This window comes from Tympanuchus pallidicinctus, unplaced genomic scaffold, assembly GCF_026119805.1.
Source record: "Tympanuchus pallidicinctus isolate F22 unplaced genomic scaffold, pur_lepc_1.0 scaffold16, whole genome shotgun sequence".
Classification (NCBI taxonomy): Eukaryota; Metazoa; Chordata; class Aves; order Galliformes; family Phasianidae; genus Tympanuchus; species Tympanuchus pallidicinctus.
The window spans coordinates 13,793,989-13,820,395 of NW_026294679.1; the positions used below are offsets into that span (position 1 = coordinate 13,793,989).

A 26,407-nucleotide genomic window follows, 5' to 3' on the forward strand; every position below is an offset into this window, starting at 1 on the left:
TAGAAGAGTAACACAAGCTGATGAGTCCCAAGTTACTGCATATTCTTTTGTGGAGAAGACAGCCAACTGGCTTAATAAGAAAAATAAGAAAATGATCTCCTAAGTCCCACAGCTCATGTCAATAAGCCACAGGTGTGGAACCAGGGCTTGGATAGGGTTCATTTGAAATATTTTTGTATAGTATACAAAAATCAGAAAAGGCAATTGGAAGATAAAATCTGCATACTGCACCAAAGGCTGTAGATCTTTAAAGCTTTTAAACCAAGAGTCATGAGAGGGAAATGTAAGTTAGTAAGTAAATGTAAGTTACGCAAATAGAATTGGAAAAAGATTTATTTTCTTTTTTTTTTTTTCTTTTTTTTTCTTTTTCAAAATAAGAAAATGAAATTCTTTTTGGGAAGTTACATCTACAAGTTTCATCTTTAGTGTACTGCTTATTATATTATTTTTGAATGAGCATTACTTAACAGGAACATTATTCATTACACCTGCAGCAACAGCAGTAGATCTCATTGTCTCTCCATCTGCAGTCCTCAACATGGGCCACTTCAACAGATCTGGAATATTTGCTCAATGTATTGTTCAGTCAGCTCTGTATGAAATACCAGGGGATGTTAATGCTAGGATTGCAGAGGGGACAGTGTACACAGGCTCATTCTCCACTAATCAGGCTTGTAGGCTTTGTAACCAGGCAAATATTCACTGGCAAGGCTTCAAGAGTATTGGGATAAGAGCTTAATTCTTGCTCCTGCATGAACCTCTTGAGAAGCAAACCCAGTTTCTTGGGCTTGGAGACAAAGTCCTGTATGCCATGATTTGCCTGATCCCTTCATTTAGAGTAATATAGAAGAACTTTGTGTTTAAACATACGATGAGAATTAAGAAGTCTGCCTCTGAAACAGGCTTTCTGCATGACCTTGATGATCACTTGATGTCTCCTTGCTTGTTTTCTCATCTGTGCAACAGGGAAAATGTTTATTGGCTACACATGGGGCCAGGAAGCTAAATTAATTATTGTTGTAAAGTACTTTGTTACTCTTAGGTAAAAGGTTTCCTACAAGTATGATCTCTAGCTACTTAGTGTCTTAGTGTACTTAGTGTCTATATTTCCTTCACTTTTTAGTCATACCCTATCAATTTTACTTCACTAACCCTCTCATCTGGGTATAAAAGATAAAATCAGGAAAAACTAATGACTGCATTACTTAGATTGAATTTGTTTGGTCTAGATTTCTTTATTTTAAGTATACTTCCACACAACTAACACCGACCCTGGGGGTGTTCAAGGAAAGACTGGATGTTGTGTTGAGGGACATGGTTTAGTGGGAGCTATTGGTAACAGGTGAATGGTTGGACTGGATGATCTTTTAGGTCTTTTCCAACCTTGGTGATTCTATGATTCTATGTTTCTCTTCTTCGGTAACTTTTTTATTATGATCTTTTCTCCTTTATATACTGTCTAGGGTATCCATGAGCTCACACAAATGGACTAGACTTTGCACCCCTACCCTTAAATTCTCTTTCATTATCTGTTTGATCTATTTTAATGCCATTCCTCTTTTTTACTTTTCCTCTATTATTATTATTTTTTCCTTTCACCCTTCAGGAATCACAGATCCACCAAGAATCATTTGTACACACTGTCATCTCTGTGTTCTATGTTACTTTTTTTTTTTTTTTTTTTTCCCCCCAATGGAACAGGGCAGGTAGTGTGCTGTGCTGGATATCAGAGCAGGATACCTTAGGTATTCTGAAACCATTTGACTTCACCTTGTGTCATTTCTAGAATGTATTTTCTTTCTCTTAACTACGAGACAAGACAGAAATTTGGCTAGAGTTTGCCTTGTTTCTGAAACACTGTTTAGCTAAGTGTTTCCAGAACATCTGATGCTACTGTTATCGTGTACAGCAGGCTGCTGAAAGTGTGAGCTATGAAGGAGGTTATCTAACTCCCCAATACAGGCTTCTTTGAGACTTTAGATAAGGATGTGATTAAAATGTATGTATCCAATTTGTAGAAAGTGGCTGCACTGCAAAAAATGAAATTATAGATTGCATTGTAGGTAAATTCTATGGTGTAATCACTTCAGATGGCTTTGAAGTACAGTTTCCTATACTTGATTCTATACTATTTTTCTGCTCATTACTATTTCTTAGACAAATTGGAATTAAAGTTTCTATGCCTCATTGCTTACCCTAGTCATTTCCTGAAGTTTCAAAAAATGTCATTGAGCATGTCTTTGTTAAAAATAATAATAAGCTGTTAGGCTATCTTATTCAATACGCTCAAGTCAGAAGATACTCGCAATCATTGAATGAATGGGTTTTGTAAGGATGCAGCTTGTTCATTGGAATTTGTTGAGCTCTACAGAATAAGCCAAGTTTGAAGAAAACGTATATATTTAATGACTTTGAAGTTATAGAAACTGAAAGGCTTTTTGATGAATGTGGAGCATGATTTTCTCTGCTCTGTTTGCAGCTTGGATCATAAGGACAACGATTGACTGAAAATGTTAAAGTGACATTTTCTGAAGCTTAGCTTCAAATTTTGCTTCACAATGAGATGGTGGCAAGAAGTTAAGAAATTTTTAACACTAGGTTTTACTCAAAATGGCCAAGCTTACTATGTCTCTATTTCTGTGAAGATCCTACCTTGCAAGGACTCAAATTTCCTGGATTTTGTATTGCATTTTAGAAAACTCTTGGCCAGATTCTGGAGAGCATGTGTCCATATGTCATCAAGCTCTTAGTCCTTTTGTACAATATAGCAGCAGTGACTGGGAAGTGTTTATGTCCTTGCCTAATATTTCCTGCAACAGACAAGTGCCTTGAAAAGAAGCAAATTTTGTCCACCAAGAGAAGTGCATAGGTTGAAATAGAAAATAAGTGGGGATGTTCAGAGAACCACCTGAGCTTCTAGGTACGGTGAAACATTTTTCCTGTTGTCTCTGAGCAGCATGCTCAGAGCTTTAGCATCACATGTGCCAGGGGCCGGTGCTCTCACCTCAGAGACCACAGTGGTACAAGTGCTGTGCTCCATGAATAATTCTGTGCCTTGCTTATGTAAATGGAAAATATGATGACGGTATGTAATGCTGCATTTTAATATAGAAATGCAGGATGCCAGTTTCAGTGAGACATCTCCTCGGACTTCAGTGTAACCTAATGATGATACACTGGGGTGACTTCTGCTGCCAAGGAGTTCAGTGGTATTCAGCTGGTTAAAGGGATATGAAACTGGATGTTTGCAGTCTTCAGATACAAGTCCTTAAAGAAATATTAATGCTTTGATTAACATTCTTCTTAGATATTTATGATATTTTGCTGAATTGTTGTAGGCCCTCACCTTTTAATGCACTTGTAAGGCTGGATATTTAATGAGTGAAAAAGAGTGTGATATGTGCAAAATAATATTTAACCCTCCTAATTGCTCTAGATTATTCCTCTGTTCAGAAAATCTTTATTCATTTATTTATTTGCACAGGGGATTGTCCCTTCCCTCTTCTGAGCTCAACTCTATTTCATTCATTGTATTTCATTGGGAAAATTCTCAGGCTAAACTGTAGACATTTGTCTGGTTATCTTAATACATAATACTTACATTTTTAATAAGTTTTGAATACAAATACACAGATAAGTGAATAAATATTTGTATTTGTAATTTGTTTTTTGTTTTTTTTTTTAGACAAGGAATTGTTCTTCATATGACTGCATAAGTAACTACACTTTCTAGGGATTTACCAATCAGTCAACAGATTTTGAAAAGTGGATCTTCTTAAATATTAAATGTTAAGCTGTTCTTTTTGTACAGTTCTTTAAGTACAGTGCTTATTGAGACAATGCTTCATTTTTGCTTTTCCGGGTTTAGGAATTTCAGTCAATATTGTATATCAAAAAGCTTCAGAAAATAGTGACTGTTTAAATAGAACTACTCAGGTACAAGGCAGGAAAATTAAAATATCACATTTTATCTCTCAACAGATTTTATCTGATTAGTGGTGGTGTTCCTTTCATTATATGTGGGATTACAGCAGCAACCAATATCAATAATTATGGGATTGAAGGCAATGCACCATAGTAAGTACAAGATATTATCATAAAACCTTTAAGGAAAATATTTTTTTATTCTTATGCTGATAAATGTAATACTGACATCATAAAGTATACAGACATGCCACTTGGGATTGTATTTAATATGAAATTTTATGGGTTAATAGCTATGAAAGCAGTAACTTAATCTGGGGCTTGCTGCTTCACTTCCACCAGTTTGACTCCATTGTGGTCAATAGAATCACTTCTCATTTATAGAATCACTTATCATTTACGCCACAATAAGTGAGAGGATATTAAAAATTGACTAATGGGTGGCATATTTAATGGGGCCATTAATTACCTTAATGAATTAAAAGTATTTAATTATCTACCTTGAATTGATATTTTCCAGGTAAGTTATTTGAAGTTGGTTTTAAATAGTTACTTCAAAAAAGGACAAGTAAAAATTCCCTTTTTCTTCTCTTGAAAACCAATGATTTTTTATTTGTGCTGTATGGAAATTTTCCAGTCACAATGTCTTTCAATGGCGAGATAGCAATCTCATCTACCAGCATATTAGTGTTCAGTATACTTCCACAAGCTGTTCAGGCATCATGTTGTTATTAATTCTTGGCATGAAACATGATATATCAATGAACTGCAATAAGCCTCTCCATAAAATCATGGCAGAAAGTGATTCAGACTGTAAAGATAAATGCATTCTATGTAAGTGATCAACAAGACAATGACTGATGCACTAACGGCGATATTACTAGACTGCCAACACCTTGTTGCTAGTTCTCTGGAGGATGTTACTCTTAGATGCTTAGAACATCTACCGTAATGCATTTGAAACTAGTTATGTTCTGGATGAGAAAAATGGAAACTGAAACAGAATGACTTGTAACTGAGCATTTGGCTTCTTAGAAGTATTTTACTGGTAATTAAATTTTAAATTCTGGTAATTAATTAGTACACATAGTGACTGTTTCCCCTGCCTAGGACCCAATTCACATTCAGATATTTATTAAAATTTATTAAATTATCCAATCACTTATAATCAACAGTATATTAAAAGACGCTGATGATTTGGCACAGTCAGAGGTTATACTTCCCTAATCATAGTAACAATAGCCTATCAATGCCTGGTAACATAGTCTACTGAAAACAAGGCACAGATGAAGGATGCTTTTAAAACTGAGTAAAAAACCATCTAATTCAACAGACTGTATGTTTTATGCCTTTCTCATTTTTAATAGTATTAGCACAGAAAAAATGTAGATGTGCAAACTTGAACTTCTGTCTTCTAACGTAATTGATTTTTGAAGTGATCCACAATGAGATTTCACTTGAAGTAAGAACACCCCAAGAGAGTGTTCCACTGGGGAGCATTCCATTTTCCACTTTGCATCAAATATGCAGCATTCAAATGTACTTCAAGTACATTCACATAGCTTTGTGCTCTGTCCTTATTCAATTAAATATAAGTGATTACTTACCTATCTTTTCAAAGATGTATTTCTGGAAACTTTTTATATGCATGTCTGGCAGCAAAATATATGCTCTCTGAAGTGTTTCTAAGTTCATTAATAAATGGATATACGTTTTTGTTTAATGCTTAGATTTAAAATATATACATGTATATCAGCATTTACACCACAGCTTCTCATAGTGAACATCCATTGGGACTGCATCTTCTTTAGCTGAGAGGTTCTCAGCCTGGGGAATAAATTCATTCTGCCATTTTTAGAACAATAGTAGATGATTCCTGGCTTGACAGGAATGTGATATCAGAAGGTTCCTCACTATATTGGAGGGACTGCAACTAATCACTGATGCCTAAATGGATATGAAGTGTCTCACAGTACCGCTCTTAGGGCTGGAATGGATCATGATAGATCACCTATCTGTCCGTCTGACCCTCTGGAAAATTAACTGTATTCAAACCATTCCTGACAATTATTTATCTGCAGTATTTTAAACACTCCAGTAAGGTATATACCACACTTTATTCCAATAGCTTATTATCCTAATTATCCTAGCTAGGAAACTTTTTGAAAATCTTATTTATTTATTTATTTATTTATTTATTTTTCTGAGGTTTAAACTCATTGCTTCTTCTTGTAGTCCAGCAGTTCGGGAAAGCAACTTCTCTTTCTAGCAATATATGCACTATTTAGTACATAAAAACCCATAACAGTCTGTAACAATGGCTAAAAGCAGATCACAAAGGGTAAAAGCTAGACAAATATTTATACTTGCCCCACCTCAAATCCAAATTCTCTGAGGGTCCATCTGGGATTTCAACAGCCAGAAGTGTTTTCTTCTATAACTTTTATATTACTAAATCTCTCACCATCAGGAAAGTCTTGTTAGACTGCTGCTAAATTATGCAGCTGACTGAGACTTGTTCAGCTTATACTGGCCTGTGAACTACTTTAAGCTACTCTGAAACAGTTATGGTTGTATTATTTAAACCCTAGCAAATAATAATCTTATATAATATTATGCTAGCAGTGCATCACAAAGAGACCGGAATTTTTCTAATAGCGTTCAAGTTGATGTAAATCAACTTCCAGGAATTTTAGAAACTGTTGTGAACGCAGAAATGTCATATAACTCCTGGGCCTGCTCACTGTGGAGACTGCAACTAGAACTTTTTTCAATCTCCTCCTGTTACTCCAGCTGTTCTCTACTTCAGCAACAAGAAAATTCCTTAAGAACAATCTTTAAGCTTGAGAATTTACACCAGTGTTAATCAGTACAAACCACTGAAATCTGAAAATTTCCTTTGCTTGCACAGATTGTATAAAGTATGCTTCATTTGCTTTTTAATGAAAGTATTAGAGCCGACATTTTTAATAGGGGAGAAAGTGTTGACATAAATGTCTCAAACTTCAGTAGAATTCTAGATTCTAAACAGATCTATATTTCTTGGAAATTTTCATCTTTAATATGCTCTGAATTGTAGTAGATGTTTTATTCTATTGAAAAATAGGAAAGTTGTCATAGTTTAATTGATATTAAAGATACACTTTAACTCCAGAGAAACCTATCCAAACTTCGAAGGTATTGTCAGGCCATCTATGTCAGCAAGAAAGCTCAGTTTCACTTCCGTATGTTGGTATGTTGTCCTGCACATCTAACTTGACCTACAGTATGTTCTTTACTGTCTCTCTTTTTGTTGTTTCCAGTTGCTGGATGGCATGGGAGCCTAGTCTTGGTGCTTTTTATGGGCCAGTAGCATTCATTGTGCTAGTTACCTGTATTTATTTTCTCTGCACCTACATTCAACTGAAGCGCCATCCTGAACGCAAATATGAGTTAAAGGAAAGGACAGAAGATCCGCAGAGAATGCCAAGTACTGAAGTGAGCCATGGTCACATGACAGACGCTGCGTCCGTTCCCCAGGCAGCCTGCTCCATGATTTCTTCTTCCTTACTGGAAAATGAGCATTCATTTAAGGCTCAGCTTCGAGCTGCAGCATTCACTTTGTTCCTGTTTACTGCCACTTGGACCTTTGGAGCGCTTGCAGTATCTCAAGGTCATTTCTTGGATATGATATTTAGCTGTCTATATGGAGCCTTCTGTGTGACCTTGGGGCTTTTCATCCTTATCCATCACTGTGCAAAGCGAGATGATGTATGGCATTGCTGGTGGTCCTGTTGTCCATCTAGGAGAAACACCTATTCTGTCCAAGTTAATGTGCGCCCAAAAGTCAACATCAATGGGGACACTCAAGTTCATGCATCTTGTCTTCAGGAATCACCATGTCCCAATAAATCAGCTGTGTTTAATCATCCAGCTGCTAGCCACTGCAAACTCACTAACCTCCAAGCGGCTCAAAATCACGTTAACTGCCTTTCTCCCGTGACACCATGTTGTGCAAAAATGCACTGTGACCAGCTACTTGATGATGAAGCTCACATTCATGTCCACAACGAGGGAAGCTTCAGACCCAATATGCACATTCATAGATGTCTGAAAAGCAGAACTAAGCCACGTTATTTCAGTCGGCATAGATCAGCAGGTGAAAGAGAATACGCCTACCATATTCCTTCAAGTATTGATGGCAGCATCCACAGCTCACATACAGACAGCCCCCACAGTACACATGATAGCCAGTCGGGTCACAGACGGGCCTGCTGCTCGAAAAGCGATCCATATCCTACTGTCAACCAGCCTGAAAGTAGTGATGCAAGTACTGTCATATATAGTTGTACTAAAATGTCAGAAAGTGACACTGTGCACCATCCAGCTCATTTTGAAATGCATCCACGGACACAGTCATTGCCATTTAATACAACAAATCATAATGGAATTCTCAAGGGAAACGTGCACGAAGCCATGATATACAGCTCAGATAGTACAGGAAATATCAAAACAGGCCCTTGGAAAAATGAAACTACTGTGTAGTTCATGGGCCATCATAATGTCTTTTCTCCACCTAGACATCATTAAATTTGCTTTTATTCAAACCTAAATAAGATGACATAGTCGTGTAGTTCATCAGCAAATTGTACAGCCTTTCCATCTTTATTCCCATTTTCTTAATGAGAGTATAAAAAAGAGAGATTGTGAGTTTTGGAAGTGAAGTTATTTTTAAAAGAAAGTTATAAAAATAATTCTGAAAGATAATTAGAAGATAAAGTGTAGACAACTGAATAAGAGAGGCAATATCCTTTTGTTGCACAGAACATTTATTTAGAAATACATTGTTGTCATTCATTATTCTCACTTTTGTTCTGTAGTAATTTCAGACGACTTTTATAAGCATATCAGCATCTTAAACTTTTACTTATTTATTTTTGTAGCAAAATATTATTACTGTACCATGGATTTTAATCAGAAGTGACTATGGTAGAAACGATAAACAGGATTTTATAAAATTACAGCTTTTTAGAAGTACAAAAGTGATACTGCCTCTAACAATCTTCTGTAGCATATGGCCTGTAAAGTCGTGTAATGTACAGTCTCTGTTATGTCCTTTTTCTTGTTGGAGAAAAGTGCTAGGTAATGTCTCTGTTACATCTATGGTGCTGTATTGGTTGTATTTTGCATGACATATGTCAGGATATACCATTTGCTGTTTTATAGTGTTACATGTGTTTAAAAAAAGAACAAAAAAAAGTGTTGTACAAGGCTGTGAAAAACCCTATTGATATTAATCTAGAGCATTATAAATCTACAGGAAAAAAAATCACTCTGCACTAGTTTAAGTGGCACAATCCTTCGTATAAGGTTATATGATAGCTTTGATAAGGGTCCACTCTAATGTCTTTACAGAGCATGCACTACTCATAGTATGTGACACTGTGCGGTGTAATAGCAACTGTCTCAACAAGTTTTACACTCCTTTGTAAAGTATGCCTTTTGAACAAATCTGTAAGCTGTTCCCCAATAACCTTTCCACATCTGTTAAGGTAGAGCAGTTTTATCATTAACTCTTTGAGGACTACAGTTATTTTCTTAAAAATAGCTTATTCTAATTCAGAGACTGTAAATATGATGTTGTCTATTTAGTTACATGCTCAATGTAGTCCAGAGTTGCCAGGAAAGAGAAGGTTCAATCATACACCAAAACCACACCTTTCTAATTTCACCTCTTCCTTTCTGAAAATCTGTCTCCTCTCCTAGCAAATTTCAGATTGTCTTCATTCTTTAATGCAAATTTGACCTTCAGTGAACTTCTTTATGTTCATGATTTCTGCTTAATTGTAGGGCATCCCAGGGTCAGTAACACTCTCTATTAACAACGCTTAACAAGGCTTCCTATGACAAGAAATTTTTTTCATGTTTCCATGAACATCTGGACACAAAGCATCAACTCACAGTACAGAACTACATCATAATGATCCTTATATGAAATAAAATGGCTTTTTTCAGATAGGAATGGTGCAGAATGATAATGAACCGCATGAAGTGAATAGGAGCATAGAGCTGAGAGAGAAATGTCTACAGTGAAAAGTGAGCAGTGTACCCATAAATAAGAGAAAAAGCACAATTCTGTATGGCCACAAGAGAAAGTTTGCTCTCATGTCTTAGCACAGGCTTACGTAATTGTTATATTGCTGCAGAGAGGAAATAGAAAAATCTCTAGAAAGGTCATCAGTCTGTGATTCTCTGTGCATATTTTGCAGAAATCTCCATGTACTTCCACTTATTCGTTGGTTGTTTTTTTGGTTTGTTTTTTTTTTTTTGTTTGTTTGTTTGTTTGTTTGATTAAATTTTGAGTTTATTAGTCTCTACCTTTTTTTTTTTTTTTAGTATGTAGGAATGCATTTCCTAATAGTGTACATAAAGATGACAATTATAATTGTTAGAATGTTCTAAAAACATGTAAGTCAGATGAATGTGTTCTGCAGTGTTGCAGGTGGGAATTAGTACTCAAAGGGTTAATGCTCAGTATCTGAGTGCAAGAAATCTTGTTTTTCTGTATTTTTGTAAATTTGAAATATATATTGTAAACTCCAGCAGTGCAATGTATCCATCTCAGATTGTGTATTTTTAAAAGGTGAGCAAGAAGAATGCACTAGGTGGTTGTCTAATTTTAAGCCAATAGACAATAGCTTCATGACTGCTTCTTTAGCTAATACAAAACAACAACAACAAAAGAAATGCCTGAGCTTTATTATGTATATGCTGTATATGCTTGGACTGTCTCTAAACTAAAATACAGTATTTTTCTTTGTTTGCATAACGAAATATTTTCTGTTCAGTAATTATTTTCTTTTCATCTTACTTTTACTCATTTCACATAGACAGTGAGCCCTAAGCAAGCATAGACATAATGTGAAATACCACTTCTCTGTGTCTCAGCACTATGTATATGTATATTCTGTACTAGCAAAATCCTAGGGGGTCTGTAGACCATTATGCAAAATGTTATACACACACACAGATACACACACACACAGAGCCAAGTGACGTACTCACTCTGCAAGAACCTACTCAGTGAGCTCCTCTATTCAGCTCATGTTTTAATCACCTCTGTTATTTCATCTGAGAGGCTTGTTCAGTCTTCATAATGGCTTACAAAAGGATAAATAGGTGCTGCTTTCCACAGAATATCTTGTGTGATAAAACCCTCTGGAATTCGAACATAAAATATTAAAACACCTTTCTTATGTGTTAAAAAATTAATTTAGTGACTATTTCTGGGCTAATTTGGAAGAAATGTGTTATGCAATAATCTGTTTGCATATTATTTTTTCAGAAAATATGTGGTATAACTACAGAGCAGGAGAACATGATATTAAATAAATATAAAAATGTTTTGTAACATCAAATTTGACCAAAATGCTTTTTGTGCTTTTGACTTTTTTTTTTTCCTTATGATAAAGGAGATAATTTCAATGCTTTGGGAGTCTGGCTTTGTTTTATTGTGCGTTTTTGGTCCATTGCAGTCAGTGAGCCATCACTACTTTACCTGATTTTCTTTCCTATAAAAATAAAGTCAATGAAATAACAGGAATTTAAGAGATATATTGTCCTAGCAAATTCCTTCTGGACATAAACATGTAATGTGCTTCAATGTCAGCACTAGTTTTGGTGATTCATTTTTGACATAAAAATGACTGAACAGACTTTTACCATTCACCTCCTATCTGAGATTAAACAGGAGAAATTTCATCCACCAAAAGATCATTTTGAAGAACAATGCAATCAACATAAATCTGAAGTTATTGTTACAGTACTATGAGGATAAAAATGGGCGCTGGTGCTGTATGCAGTGCTCTTCTCTGGGTACAGAAATGACCGAATTTCAGATCATCAACCTGACTCCATTTTAAATCACAGAGACTATATACAAGAAGAACTCATACCCAGCCTCATTTAAAAAGTTATGTCAGCTTACCTACAACATCTGGTTTGCTGGAATGAGAGTGAAAGAGCAAAACAGATTTTGTCATCAGAAAAGCCTGAGTTAGAGGAAAGATTTTTGGATGCTCTGTCACAAAGCTGCTTTAGGTTCACTGCATGTGGTAACATGAGCTGAACCATCCCGGATGCACTGAAGATTTTAATATGCTCTTGGACAGAAATCATCAGGACATACAAAGCTGACTGTGACTTCTCAGAGTTGGAGGTATTTTCCTCTGAAAATTAGATTCCAGAAAGAATGACTTACTTGTTTTTTCACAATGAGGAGACTGACATGGGAGCCCTGTCCACTCAACTATTTGAAAGCAAAGCTGACATCAGGAGCAGGCCAGTAATCTTTTTAACATAGCATCTTTGTTACATGGAAACACAAGGAAGGAAGGAGGGTGTGATTCTATCTGTGAAGGAGGTTACCCATAATCTCACTGAGCTTTTGTTGCCTGTGCCAAGGAATGTCAGGCCTATAAAGGCACGAGCATCTCAGTAGCTTTGCAGAAATGTAGAAGTTCCTGTAGCAGCATCCTCTAGTTCACAGAGAAGCTATGTGTGGCAGCTGGATCAATCAGCGTCCATCAGGCTGACTGGCTTCAGTTAAGCAATTTGTAACTTTGTGCTCTAGGCAGTCCTTACTCACTTCGTTAACTCTGCTACGAAGGGAGCTTTTGGTTTGGATTTTCTTCTGCCTCACTGAAAATTTAGAGCTTGGTTGGATATTTTTTAATTAAAAATTTAATTGCTAAGAAGAAAACTTACGCTATAGATTACTATCACTACGTGAATCTTCCTTTCTTATTCCATTATTAGTAGGTTTGCCAAAGTGCAAGTTAATTCCTATTTACTTATCCTACCAGTCTATTATCTGGATTTTCAGAAGCCAAACAAACATCAAGACAAGGATGGTGTTATAGGGCTCAGTTCTCTGCAAGCAGGGTTGAGATCTGGTTTGCAAGCTCTAGAGCAGTTCAACCTCAGACCAATATTGTGCCTTAGGGTTGTGCAGCTGGTCGTGCCTGAGAGGTAATGTTTTTTTGTAAACATGGTGTCTGTATACCCCATAGGTACTTCTGTCTCTTCGCATTTTGATCTGTTTGAGCTCTGTGTTGCCTTGCAGTCTGAACAGCAAAATGACTGACTGTTCCCATCAGCCTGTCCCTCAGCTCCAGCTGTTCCCTTAAGCTGCAGTGAAATGTTGAGCAAGTTTGTCCAGCATGGTCAGTGTTTTCATTTATTCCTTTATTCATTTCACACTATACTCAACAACACCTGAGGAAGGCAGCAAAAGGAGCTTATTTTAGGGTTAAGGGAGAAGTTCGGGAGAAGACAAAGCAATAAAATCTGATGGGTTTACCCATGATTCAGATTCTTGTCATAGGACTCCTTTTTGTTAGCCTATTTGTCACTGAGCTGTAAGCACTTGCAGTCATTTATTCCCCAATTCTTTCCATTGTAAGACTTTGCCCTCTACTCATTAGAACATAGCTGAAACTTAGCTATGTTGTTTGTTTTATATCCTCAGCAGTCACTGTCCTCAGAGTAGTTTAGAGAGTTCAGCTGCCCAAAGGATACAGTGTTTTCACCAGAGACTTCAGGAAAGAACATTTGTCCACAGTAACTACTTTTGGTGATATTTGAATGGTTCTGTCTGCAAGGCTAGGTATTTGAAAACCTTGCAAAGGATGGCTTTTATAAGGGCACATTTTGCTCTTTCTAGAAAGTAACCAGTTCTGTACAGATGAGAATTTTAGCTACCAAAAATATCTCTGTATACTATCAGCCTTTCTTCAGATTCATGTGCCATGAGTGGGGCTACACTCACTGATCACATTATGCTACAAATTACAGGAATGCTGTAGCACCTGGAGGACCCACTCTATAAATGATTGATTTCAACTGGAATTAGAATGAAAGGCAGGGAGCTTTGGTTCTCTTCTCCTCTGCTAAACTCTCCAGCTTGCCCTCTCTTAGAGACACCAAGATGGCAGTTTTGGAGGAGGAAAACTGAAGAAATTGAGCTTCCAGCAGTAGATCGAGTTGAATGAAACAAGCTAACTAGTAGGAGAGAAGCTGATATATGCTGGAAACTGCAACAAGCTGGCTTAAGGGACTGTTTGAAGCTGGAGGGGTAAGGAGGCTCACAGTGTTGATAAAATGAACTGGGAAGTAAGGAAGAAACCATGACCAAATTGATAATGAAGAAGGGAGAATTTGGTGAAACAACAGTGTCCATCCTTGTTTCCAGGCTGAATATGTAAGTTAAGCTTTGTGATTTCCCTATAGTCAGTAAACATCTGAAAACCCACTAGCAAATTGCCTATTCTCTTATAATGTTGATCCTCATAATAAATGACAGCATATTAGTGCTGTCAGCTATTCCATTAGCATAAGTGTCAGAAATCTCTGTAATGGATCACAGATGCTCACAGCTGTTGATTAACCAGATAGTGGTTCATGTGCCACATGATAGAATTTGTCTTTAATGGGCTCTTTCAAAATCCAGGCACTCTCACAAAAAAGCCAACCAATTTCAAACAGTACTGGTGAGGCTCAAACTCAGACAAAGCAAATTGAGAATGTGTTAGAAGTAAGGCTGCTTTTGGAACTTCCACCTGGCAGCTTGGCTCTGTCTTTTGATGTTGTTTTTAACCTTTTGAGTGCATTCTCCTTCCTAACACCTTGGCTCTGACTGACCTTGGCCTTCTTTTCCCAACCTGACTTTTCTACCCTTCCCTGCGCTGAACGCTAGAAACAAAGTAGTTGGGAAGACTTCTTTCCTTTAAACTTATCCTGCTTTGGGACTCTTTTGAAAAGGATTTGAGGAGGTGTAGGACTCTAGCAACTCATGCTGATGTAAAGGCTGCCTGCAAATGTCATCTTCCCCTGCAGCAGATCTGTGTTTGGAAATCTTCCAGCTAGAATAGATAGCAGAGGCTGCTGAGAAGGGCACCCATGCATGATTCTCTATGCTGCGTGTTGTGCTAACTTTGGGCAGTAAGGAGTGGGCATGCTTTAATTCTGGGCACCACACAACAGCCTCCTTAAGCCCACAGCTGCCTAACAGAAGGGAGAGAGCTTCAGCATAGACATGTGCACCTCAGTCTCTGTTTGTTACACAAAGGTGTGAACTCCAGAAAGGTCCTCTCCCCCCAAGCACTTGGTGCCCCATTGCTAATCTCAAGCCCATTGCCTAAACCAACAGCTGGGAAGCCCCGGGTGCCATAATGTGGGATGGTGTGAGGATGCATTATCAGCATTGAGGACTGGTTTCTCTATCTTGTGTGATACCTACAGAAGCTTTCCCAACACTTATACATGGAGAGGAAAAAAAAAACATGGCAGAGAGAGTTACGTTAGCAGTTTATCCCTACTGGGATAGTAAGGGGACTATTTTAAGTGCAGCAAGAGCTAAACAAACCTCCAGCCATTCTCAGTACAGAAGCCTTAATTCCAGCATTATAACAACGTTGTATTCCACCTGACAGTGCAGCACAGGCAACGTGACATACAGTCAAGGACTATAGTACATTGAAAGTAAGTACACTTCACACACAATGCTCTTCTCCTGGGTAAAAAAAAAAAGCTGTATGCAGTTGTACAGTAGAAACATTTTCTGCATTCTCTGATACATGGGTGGATTGGTTTAAATTAAGGATCTGTTTGGTTTGGATGTGCAGTTAAATATTTTTGTAATATTTGAAAACAGAAAGATACATTTTTATTATTATTATTTCTTGGCCCAAAGAAAGCTAATCATCAGTATTACACTGAGATGTTATTTTTCTTCAGTGTGTAGCTAATACAAAGTTGGAGAGGTGTATGACAGTGTACTACAACAACAGTGAAAAGCAACCATGGAAAATGGAGAAAGTCCCCCTGCTGTCAGTGGTTCAGAGTTTTACCTACAAGGGGGCATTCTAGATCGTGCCATCTACTTCATTAGCCCATTCATCTCCTCACTGTGCTATTACGTTTCAATCTCTTAACAAAGCTGGGGAGATTAGAATATGCCAATCAAATTCAGCATGGTTTGAACAGTCTCTGGTCTAAGTGGCTTATGTAGATCATTATAGACTGTTGCAGAGAAACTGCTGATAGAGACAAAACATACAGGATGTGATTTCAAAGGCTTTGGAGCTGTAGGATGAGAAGTCTTTAGCAAGAGTCCTTTTACTTAGACAAAGTAAAAATAAAATATCTTATGTAGGATATAAGGAGGCTTGAATTTAAATTGGTGAAATGATGAAAGAGACCAACAAAACAGCATTTTGAACAGCTCAGCACAGGCTATCCCTCCTCATGTAACCACTGCTAGGGGATGTTTAATTTATGCAGTCTTTAGTCAAACTTTTTTTCACTTTATTTAGACATAGAGTTGAAATCGGTCTCCATGGGCCCTGCACTGAAAGTACAGTGCACAGAAAGACACAGTGTTCTGTTCAGAACCCAGTCTGAAAATTGATGAACTGCAAACCTCATTAAATGCAGGCTCTCTGTTGCAGGAGGGGACCACATGTCCCAGCACACATCCACGCTGCCAAGAGCCTAGAGGAAAGGTGAGTGGGAGCGAAAGGGAAATGAGGCACAAAGGGGAGGAGGGTGTTATGATGGACTATCAAATGAACACAAGTAGCAGCAGAAATGGTATGGCCACAAGTCCAGGTTGAGTAAAGCAGTGTGTTGAGCTGGGGAGGTAAGCCTGTTCCAGTTATGTTGTTAATTCCAAGGAGACACCAAAAGATCAATATTTGGACAGTAGCTTCAAAGTGGAGCTGAAAGCTGGAAATACGCATCAAGCTGAAAGCATACAATATGTTCAAGCTGTGGGGAAAAAGCTCATTTGGTTATTGTCCACAGGTACCTATCTGGGTAGAAACTGCCAGACAGAACATTCCTTAACAGAGCAGGAAGGTACTCAAACATTGATGTCCAACCTTCTGGCTTGCCTGGTCTGCAGTGAGTAAAGAGGAATGGCCTTGGGTTGTATATCTATAAGTTGCTCCAAAAGCAATGCCATGGAAACTACAAAGGTACAAAGAGCACAATAGCACTTTTTAATGGTGAAAATTCTGAGCTACAAAACACTATTTCTCAATATACTCTTTAGCTATTTTAGCTAATTAGCTGCACTTTTACCAGCAGTGAACAAGAGCCTACATGCCACACTTGTAAACATCTGCACCAGTGGAAGTGACCCACTGTCGCTGCAGCTGAAATGCATGACCTGCTGCCTCATTGTGCTCGCATCCACTGGTTGGTCATCATAGATATTCCCTAAGAGTCGGTGAATGTCAGTGGGTGCCATTTTTTTGTTTGTTTGGTTGTTTTTTTGGTTGTTTTTGCATGGAGGAATTCAGTGATACACCTTTGTTCCATTCACACTTCCATGTCATACACCATTTGTCAGACTGCCCCTCTCCTGCCATCTGTCACACAGCAACAAAGTGTAAGTGGATATTGGCAGGAAAGTTCAACCTCTATTCTATACCACCAGCATCCACCTCTGATATGGTAGACCAACATAACAAAACAGCAGGCATTACTTTCGGAGCAGTCCTTGTAAAATATACAATATTGTTAATATGTAAGTAACAAAACGTTGATTTTTAATATTTTAATTATATAAAAAATTAACAAAAAACAAAAACATTAAAATAGTTGTATATTTGACATTGTTTTTGTGAAACTAAGTATTAGTGTTGTTCAATGGAAGTAGCTGCAAATATTCATGAGTTCTTGAGATGCTCATCAGATATTTTGGATGATATTTTACTCTTCTTGTACTTCGTCCTTGACAATTGTTCACTAAAGTGTGTAATGCCAAAAAGTGATGACATGAATAAGACATATCTGTGGAGTGAGGGATATTATTCTCTGACCAGAGATCTTATGAAAGTGAAGAGACGTGATCAGATTTTTGAGTTGAATATCTGATTGCAACTCTATACATTCCATTTGAAAACTTACAGGTCATGTATTTGTATCAACTGAAAATGGTGTTATAAACATAAATCAATTATTTTGTTTTTATTTTTGTAGTCTTGAAACCTATTCTCAAACTCCTGCACCCCATGCCCAGTGCTTCTTCTCACCTCTCCTACTCTCTATTGTCAGACTTTGGTTCCTGCATTCAGCCACGTTGCTGTTATCCCTCTAGCCTTTTTGTGTCCTTCTGGAAAGGCAGTGCAGGTTCAGTGCTGACCTCAGCTTACCTGACAGCCCCAGGTCCTGTGCTCTCGGGGCGGTGTCACAGCTGTCCTCTAAAACGCTCTTCGCTGTCTTTTCCTCTTTCCTCCTAGATGTGGATTTGTCCAGGGAGATAATTAAGCACAATTCCCCACGCCTCCTCCATTCCCCTGCATGATGCAGCATGCTGGGTGCTGTGATGTGATTGCCTGCCTCTTTCTGAGGCACCTTGTGTAACTGCAGTCCCAGGCATCCATCCAGTTTTTCTCTGCTTTATTCTTTCTCTCTGACAGTGCTCCTGCTGTGAAGCTTGGTTATATCTATTATTTGCTGTGGAACATTCACACATGGGAAAGGTTGTTCTGATTACAGACCTGTGGGAAAGTGTTTGGTCACTGTTCTTTCTCACAGTAATTATGTTATTTTGCTAGTAACTAATTGGGGATGAATACTGAAAAACAAGCACTGCAGCTGACTTAGGAATGTTCTCTGCTGATACTCCCCAATACACCAGTGTTGTACAGATCAACCCAAAAATATTATTTTTCTTTGTTACTCTAAGGTAATTGCCTGAGTTCTTGCTTTCCCACTGCTGTGCTGTCCCTGAAGCTCCTTGCTATATCTTGGTTCTTATTTTCTCTCTCACACATTTCTCTCTGCAGCTTTGAGACAGCATCCAGATGGTCTGCTCCTTACTGAGCCCTTTCTGGAAGGAGCTCTGCTCCTGTCACTCACAGGAGGAGGATGCTGGCCTGAGAGTGGCTGCAGAGCAGAGAGCTTTTCCCTCTCCCTGGCAGTTTGGATAGAGCTACATTGGCAAGAGAGAGAGATTTGTTTGTATTAAGTATATAGATGTGTAATTTGTGTTTGTATGGAGATGCATACGGACGTATAAATAAACTACGGAGAACAACAGGCATCAACATACTGTTTGTTGCCTCCCCCTTCCCAGATTTGAGCAAGCAGCCTGTGTTTTCAGAACATATTTTCTAACCTGAAGCACTACCAGTATTTGCAGGATTTCCTACTGGTTTTAAATGGAACCTACAATTTTCTAAGTGTGACAGGTATTCAGGCTCTGCAGCAAAGTAACCAACTGTGTGTAACAGCCTCAGAAGCTTTTCCAGTGCCCGGGCAGGTGCTCTCACTGTAAGTACCTTCCCAGAGATATGGGAAATACTAAAGTTCATCAGAGAGAAGGAAAAAGTTCCTAAAGGTGATATTTCAATCCCAATTTTGCACTGGCTGGACAAAATTAGACCTAATTTTCTATATATACTCCTGATGTATGTTAGGAACTTTAAATTCCTTTCATCAAATTCCTTTTCTATGGAGATTTCTTGGTTTATAAGCAAAACCTGCTACTATGCAGTATTTCTAGAGAACTGAAGGCACGTTTCAAATTTAAATTATTTGTGATGCATGTAATCTAAAAATGGAAATGCCTTTACAAACCATACGATGCTGATGATTTCTCAAGTGAAGAGTTAAGTGAGTCAGTCTATCTGGTCTTAACAGTTAGGGGCAGAAATCATTAATAATTTAATTCAATTATAACAACTCCTTTGACTATGGCTGGTGTAGTAAATTTCAAATATGAAATGCTCGCACAATAATTGTTCTGAAGATCGTTCAGGACAAATAAGACCGGAAAAGATGTTAAATCTCTTAAAGGACTTAATCATTTTTAAGTCATACATTAATTAAGGTGTTTATTAATCCTTGCAAATTGAATTCTTTATTCAGAATAAGTGCTGTAATTTTCTTGAGTAAGTGCAGCATTTCTCACACATAAGAGGGGTTGAATTGCTCAACGTTAACTTTAGAATTGTCTATAATAACTTGAGGGATGCTGACAATTAACTCACTCAACAACTCCTCTACGCCTCCAGCAACTTTTGTGCAAGCTTCCCTGCCTAAAAATCTTGTTGCTGGCCTAGTTTATTTGGGTCATTTACCAGTCATTGTCTGCTGCTTCATTTCTTGCTGACCCTAATTTATCCATCTGGAATTAAAGCAGGATGTAGAGAATTGATTCTGTGTCTATGGATGCATGCCAGCCATCGCAGCAGTTGAAGCTTTAGGAGTCGTTGTGTGGCTTCTCTGGGTGATGCTCACAAGCATAAGGGCTGGGGGTCTGCTAACCTGCTGCTTGCTGTCCCCACTTTGAGGGTAGGAGGAGGACTTGCAGGCATTGTACACTCACAGCTCTCCCTGAAATATCTCTGTGAGTCAGGGCTCTGGCTATCATCTGACTTCTACGCTTGCTTTAAAAAATAGAATTTAAAAAAGAAAAAAACACAACACATTTAGAAAACATGAAAGTCAGGCTGCCACTTCACGATTTTGTTCTGTAGCTCCTGAGTAGATCGCATTTGTCGTCTTTGTATTCCGCTCTCCTGGGACACCTGTATAAAACTCACACTGAGTGCTTCATCCTCAAGCAGAAAATAACCCAGTGGTTATCGAAAAAGAAGTGACTTTGATCCATGTAATATTTTTCTAGGAAACAAATTTAACTGGGCTGAAAAGTAATGTTTTAAGGTATGTGAAACACTGCAAACAGATTGTAAAAGATGTGTGAAAGAAATTGTGACTTTTAGATGAACAGTGCAAGAAAAGCACTGGGTTTTTTTAGGCTTTTCAATCCTCACAGATCCCTTCTAGCCAAAACTATACATTGCCTTCTGTGCTGCGTTGCCCAGGGAAAAACACAAATCCTGCCTCTTCAGCAGAAATGCAGAGATCTCACTGCAGCCAACCAAGTGCAATGCCACAGTTCTTCTGCAGCAGTGTCTGCAGAGCTGCCTGGAAGAGCACAGTCACTGGAAAATGAGAGTGCTTTCCACATATCGCTGTATGTTTGGCTTTGCTTTTCTTCCTCCCCTCTTCCTCTTCTTGGTGGCCGTGCAGACTGTGAGAACTGTCACTGTACCAGATGGAGCATATTTAAATTGCATGAGAACTAAAATATTGGGTAAGAGTATGTGAATCATTTTAATGTTGTGCTGTGGTATAAGAGTAATCGTTCACTCTGTCACTGCTCCGTGTTATGGACAAGACTCTCAGCTCCAGCACTTCCCTGGGTAACCATTGCTAGTACCCAAAAATTCTTTCAGAGAAAAAGTTTTTCCTGAATGGATGGATTGAACCTGATGGGTGTTATCCCTTCACTGCTGCAAGTACGGGTGGATGGGCTGACTGTGTGTGGCTGCCCAGTGCCATTAGCATGGAAGGTGTGAGTAGAAGGTAACCGTGAAAAATAATTGCCTCCATTTGGTTGACTTTCCCATTTATTCTGCTGGCCAGAAAAGGCCTCTAGAAGAAAAAAAACCAAAAACACTTAAGCACTGGAGTCTGCTCAAGCCAATGGAAATTTCCTAAACATCCAGGTGTTGTCAGTTTGATGTTAGTGGCTCCATTGTCCACAGCAGCTTCTCCAACTGCTGCTCAGAGGGAGCAGTCTTGTGTCTGTGCAATTCCACTGCCAAATAATATTCTGAAGTTTAAGTCTTGATTGTGGCTGTTAGAGCCCCTTCCAAATGCAGTAAGTTGTTGGCCTGAAGTAATTTACCTTTGCAGGCTGTTGGAAGTAAGATACAAAGAATTTTTCTGGATGCCATTTGAAATAGCTTTTCTTAGCTACCAAGTGCATTTATTGCACCTGTGATTACTGAAGTAATTGACAAGGTCTATTTTTCCAACATAAGACCGAAAATGAAACATTTATTTTGACACACTGGGCTACTGCCATCTGTGCTCTAGCATCAAAACATTTTTCTAATGTTCTATTTCAGCTGTTCCAGTTGGCCTCCAAAGAGCTTAAAATCTGGCAAAAAATAGCACCAATGTTTAACTGTGCACAGAAGGTATTATTTATATGTCAGTAGCACATTGTTCGCTTTCTAGGTCTTTAACAGCTGTATATAATGACATGATCCTTTACACACACCAGTTTTCATGGTATATGTCACTTGGCTATTAAGTACAAAGCTGAGGGTCAGCAAATCATTTTGTATTTTCCTCATGTATATAAATACGGTACACACTCCCTGAGTAGAAACCCAGTGAAAGTCAGATAGCATGTTATTTCTTTGAAAGTAATGATGCATTTTTCTGGCATTTGCAGGGAAAAAAATATATATATTTCTGTTAATCTGAGCCTGTTCTTCAAAGGTTGGTTTCAGAATTCCATTTAAATGTTTTTGTAGATATGTAGTATGTAACACCAGAAATACTATCCCCACAGGCAAGAGCCAGGGCTTGGCTCTCGACCTATTTTTGAGAGAGACAATAAGATTATTGCATTGAGGTGCAGCTGATATTGGTGCCCAAGGGCACCCCTAAGCTTCAGTGCAGCCTCTGTGAGGGAAGGTCACCTTACTTCTCTGTCTGTAAGCTGTGAGGCAAACAGAAAAGTCAGTAGGGTAAAAAGCCTCATAGAGACATGTATTCTGTAGTGCAAAGTTGTCCTGAATACACTGATTCTAATCTTTAATATAAAATGATGTTGGATGCAAGGATTTTTTTTCCTAAATTCTGAAATTAATTGTAGCAGTAAGTAAAGAAATACACAATTATTTGGGCTAACCATTAGAATAATGTCAGGAACTTGTGGCTCTGAGCAGCCTGGTTTAGTGGTTGGCAACCCTGCCCACAGCAGAGGGGGTTGAAACTAGATCTTTGAGGTCCTTTTCAACCCATTCTAAGAAGTGGTGGCAAAGTGGAAGTAATATAACACACTAGAGACTTTTTCTCCCCCTCAAATGTAGATAAACTCTTCCAGTTCCTAAGCAGCACATTCCAGATGTTGCTTTTGCCATAAAGCTAAGGATGCACGTCAATCTATAGACACACTGCTTGGGAGCTGCAGAAATAAATGTCTTCTGGCAGATTTTTAGGCAAAATGAACACATCATTCTCCAGACAAACTGTGAAAGTTTATCCTCTGTAGTTGATGCTGAAATGAAAAACATTGTGGAAGTAAATGTCTTTTGATTCAAGCTCATCTTGTTCCATTTGGACAACAGCTTGAGGGGGAAAAAATGATTTGCAGCAATTTCTGAGAAGCCCAGCTACTATATCTTCCATTAGCTGCTGCCCTATGCAAGCTAGCAAGAGCTCAGTACCCTCTTGCTCTCAATGTCCAATGGACCAGCATCTATTTGCAGTTAAAAGAAAATTATTCAAAGGAAATTATTCTCCTCAAAAATAATGAGGAGAATATTCTCAATTTTTAAACACTTGAGAAACTATTATTATGTACAACATTGAATTTGTATGATTTGGTGATGAGGTTTGGGTCAAAATAGCAGCACTTAGAATCAAAGTAAGGATGCATAGTTTAGCTGGAATATAAAAGCCATAACTGTGAAAGCCATAACAGACTGAGGAGCCCCAGGTTTTGAATGTAGTCTGAAGTCGAATTCTATTTCTCTGCCTATTCTCCTCTCTTGTCACAGTTGTGACATATATGTACATCTCTGTAGTTACATAGCACATATGACCTTTTTTTCCACAGCATCATTCAGGCATCTTGGGGTTAACATAAGTGAGCAAAGAGGGCTATTTCTGAGATTGTGGGGTGTTCACTTTGATCATCCGTAGATGAATCAGCATATTGTCATCTCCGTAGGTCTAGATGTAAGGCAGGTGTAATATCCAGCCCCATGCAAGTCACAATGGCAATGAAGGCCCTTTATCTAAGCAGTGTGAAAGCACATTCAGTCAGGAATCAGATGTAGGCTCAGAAGCAGTCAAGCAAGAACAGCTCAGCTAAAGCTCTGGGGAAGAAAAGAAAATTCTGGCCTGAAATCCTGTGAAATATAAATAACAAGACCAGTTTGTGTTGCATAAGCATATGCTGAATGACGTGGAAAAAATAATAACCTATAAAACCAGGAGTCTCTATTTCCCCAAAGGTAAAGCCACACGTGGCAGTTTAAACCTTTTCTTGTCCCATTCTGCTCTGTCTGCAATCACCATCTTCGCTGATAAATACTCATTGCATCACTGTCATCACAGAAAGATTCATGGGCACTATAGATGTATTTGTTTAGTCAGTAGCTTCAGTGTTTTCCTTTTTCAGTAGACCTCATCTGACATTACAAATGCAAAAGCTAAAGGTTCACTTGAGACTGTGGGGCAATGCAAATTTTACAGATGAGGTCAGGTATTATCTATAAAACTTAATTGTTAATGCTTTTTTTCAAGTACCGCAGGGTAGTTGGTGCACATTAAAAGAGATTTCCACAGATACCTGTGGACTTTGCATGCCAATCCTTAGATATTTTTTCAGTGGAAAATGATATTTAACAGCTCCAGTTGTAATGGAGTTCCCTGCAGTGCTGGTTGACCTACAACCAGTGGTCAGATTAATATCTCAAGGGCAGAATTTTCTTTGGTGGAAACATGGTGTTTTAACAGCATGGATAAAATGCGATATAGTGGGATAATGCATGGAGAAAAAGCTCACTTTATTTTAAAATAAAATCAGTGTACTAAGTAGGATACTAAAGGAACTCCTAACTTGAAAAATTAACTATGGTACATGTTAGAAAATGTGAAAAAATTGGAAGATCAGACTATAAGGAGTAAGGATAGTGATCTGTTTTGCTCATCAAAGGCTTACATCGCCTGATAACTCTTGCTCTTACTCTGTGAAAAGTCCTTGTGTATCTCCATCTTAAACCATTTAAATTCATTGTATTAAACCATATGTTATGAAATCTTTTTGTATTTGTATCTTTTTTGTATTTTGTGTATTTGAACAGTTCACTGCATCTAAAAGTACAACTTTGTTTATTATTATAATACGTTGAAACTGTTGATGGCTCAGCAAAGCAATGTTGGCAGATGCGAACTGCCTATCCAGAGAAGATCTGTGTGATGCTATCTGCCCAAACTGGGCTACACCAGCATAGGACACCTAAAATATATATAAAGCGAGAGGGAGATGGACAAGTAAATGATAGTCCGCATGGATATTTTTAAACTTTTCATAAAAATAGACAGAACTGAGAGCATATCTGGAGAGCGACCAATTGCAAATAACCCGGCACACACACATGCATAATTAATGGGATTCAAGAAGCAGTAATGATCATTCTTTTAACACAGCATCAGTCTGCCTAAAGAGGTGAACACATCAGTAAAACGCAGCATGAAACTTTTAAAAATCTTTGGCTAGTTTGGCTTTAGGGAGCTTGTCAGATTATTAACTTTACTTTAACCTAATTTTAATTTTGTTTAATGTGATTTCTTTTCCATGAAGCTCTTTGAAGGAATGTTGTTTATGCAAATAAACTACAAGGAAAATTGGTTTTATAACTAAATGACAGTTGACAGACTAGACTGTAATAGCCAATTGGGAACTTCTAAAGCATGATTTGTTTACTCAGTAGTACAAATTGCGTAGCTCTGATTATTAGGGACAGTAAATATCTTAATAGTGGTTATTTTAATTAACAGAGTCCTTCGGCTGGATCTCAGTCCCTGCTAAGATTGTTTTGTGCTGCTCCAGTGGCAGCAAAAATAGCCTCAATCCTTATTTCAGTACTTGCCCTATTTAGTAGTACAGAGGAGCTGGGATAATGAAGGTCAGATTTGTCCCATTCATTTCCTACCAAAATAATGCTTCTTGCTTGACTGTTTGCACAAAGAATAAATCCTTCAATTTTTATCCTCACTGTCAGCTGTAACTTTTCTTTTTGCCTTCATCTGACTCCATAGTTCTTTCACTCTGCCTACGATGCAAGCTCTTTTTGAAATCCCTCTTCTCTCAAATCTTAAATTCTACTTCAGTGTCAGATCTTTGGATTGGTTTTTTTGTTTTTTTTTTTTTAGAATTTGTGCTTCATTTGAATTTCAATTTGAATTTCTGTCAGACAAGCTAAATCAAACCAAAACTCTATAGCTGCTACACCTGAAAGTAATATAGCAACCTTCTCTTATTTTTGTATGTACAAATATGGATGCTGTGTAGGGAGAAAGCTATTGCACTATTGCTATTTTCCTGCAAATGCAAGATTTTGCCTGCTGACAATTCCAAGTAGCAGAAAATGAAATTGTGCAGCACAGTCTCTGCAGTAGTCCTTGGCCTTCCTGCTTAGCTCCACTTCTATCTTGTACCATCATTCTATAATTCTTGGGTTAATTAAATTAGTTAACAAGTAGCTAAAGAGGCATAAATGTTGTCAGTGGCTTGCTGTAACACTCTGAAATGAATATTCCAGGTATTTTCCAAGTGGATCCACTGTGAGAATTGTGGCTGAGGAAGAGCTGTCACTGATGCACATATAATCAACTTAAT

The 26,407-nt window shown here is 37.9% G+C and overlaps 1 protein-coding gene across 3 annotated transcripts in view; it reads left to right on the forward strand.

Annotated features, from left to right (window-relative positions):
* LOC128077672 (adhesion G protein-coupled receptor A3-like) overlaps nt 1-11,388 on the forward strand; it is a 252,454-nt gene extending 241,066 nt beyond the window's left edge. For all 3 annotated transcript variants that reach the window (XM_052677159.1, XM_052677160.1, XM_052677161.1), the window contains exons 18-19: nt 3,982-4,077; nt 7,227-11,388. In XM_052677159.1, coding sequence (XP_052533119.1) covers nt 3,982-4,077; nt 7,227-8,448 — 1,318 coding nt within the window. In that variant the 3' untranslated portion in view covers nt 8,449-11,388. The remainder of the gene's footprint in view (nt 1-3,981; nt 4,078-7,226) is intronic.
* The last annotated feature ends 15,019 nt before the right edge of the window (nt 11,389-26,407 follow it).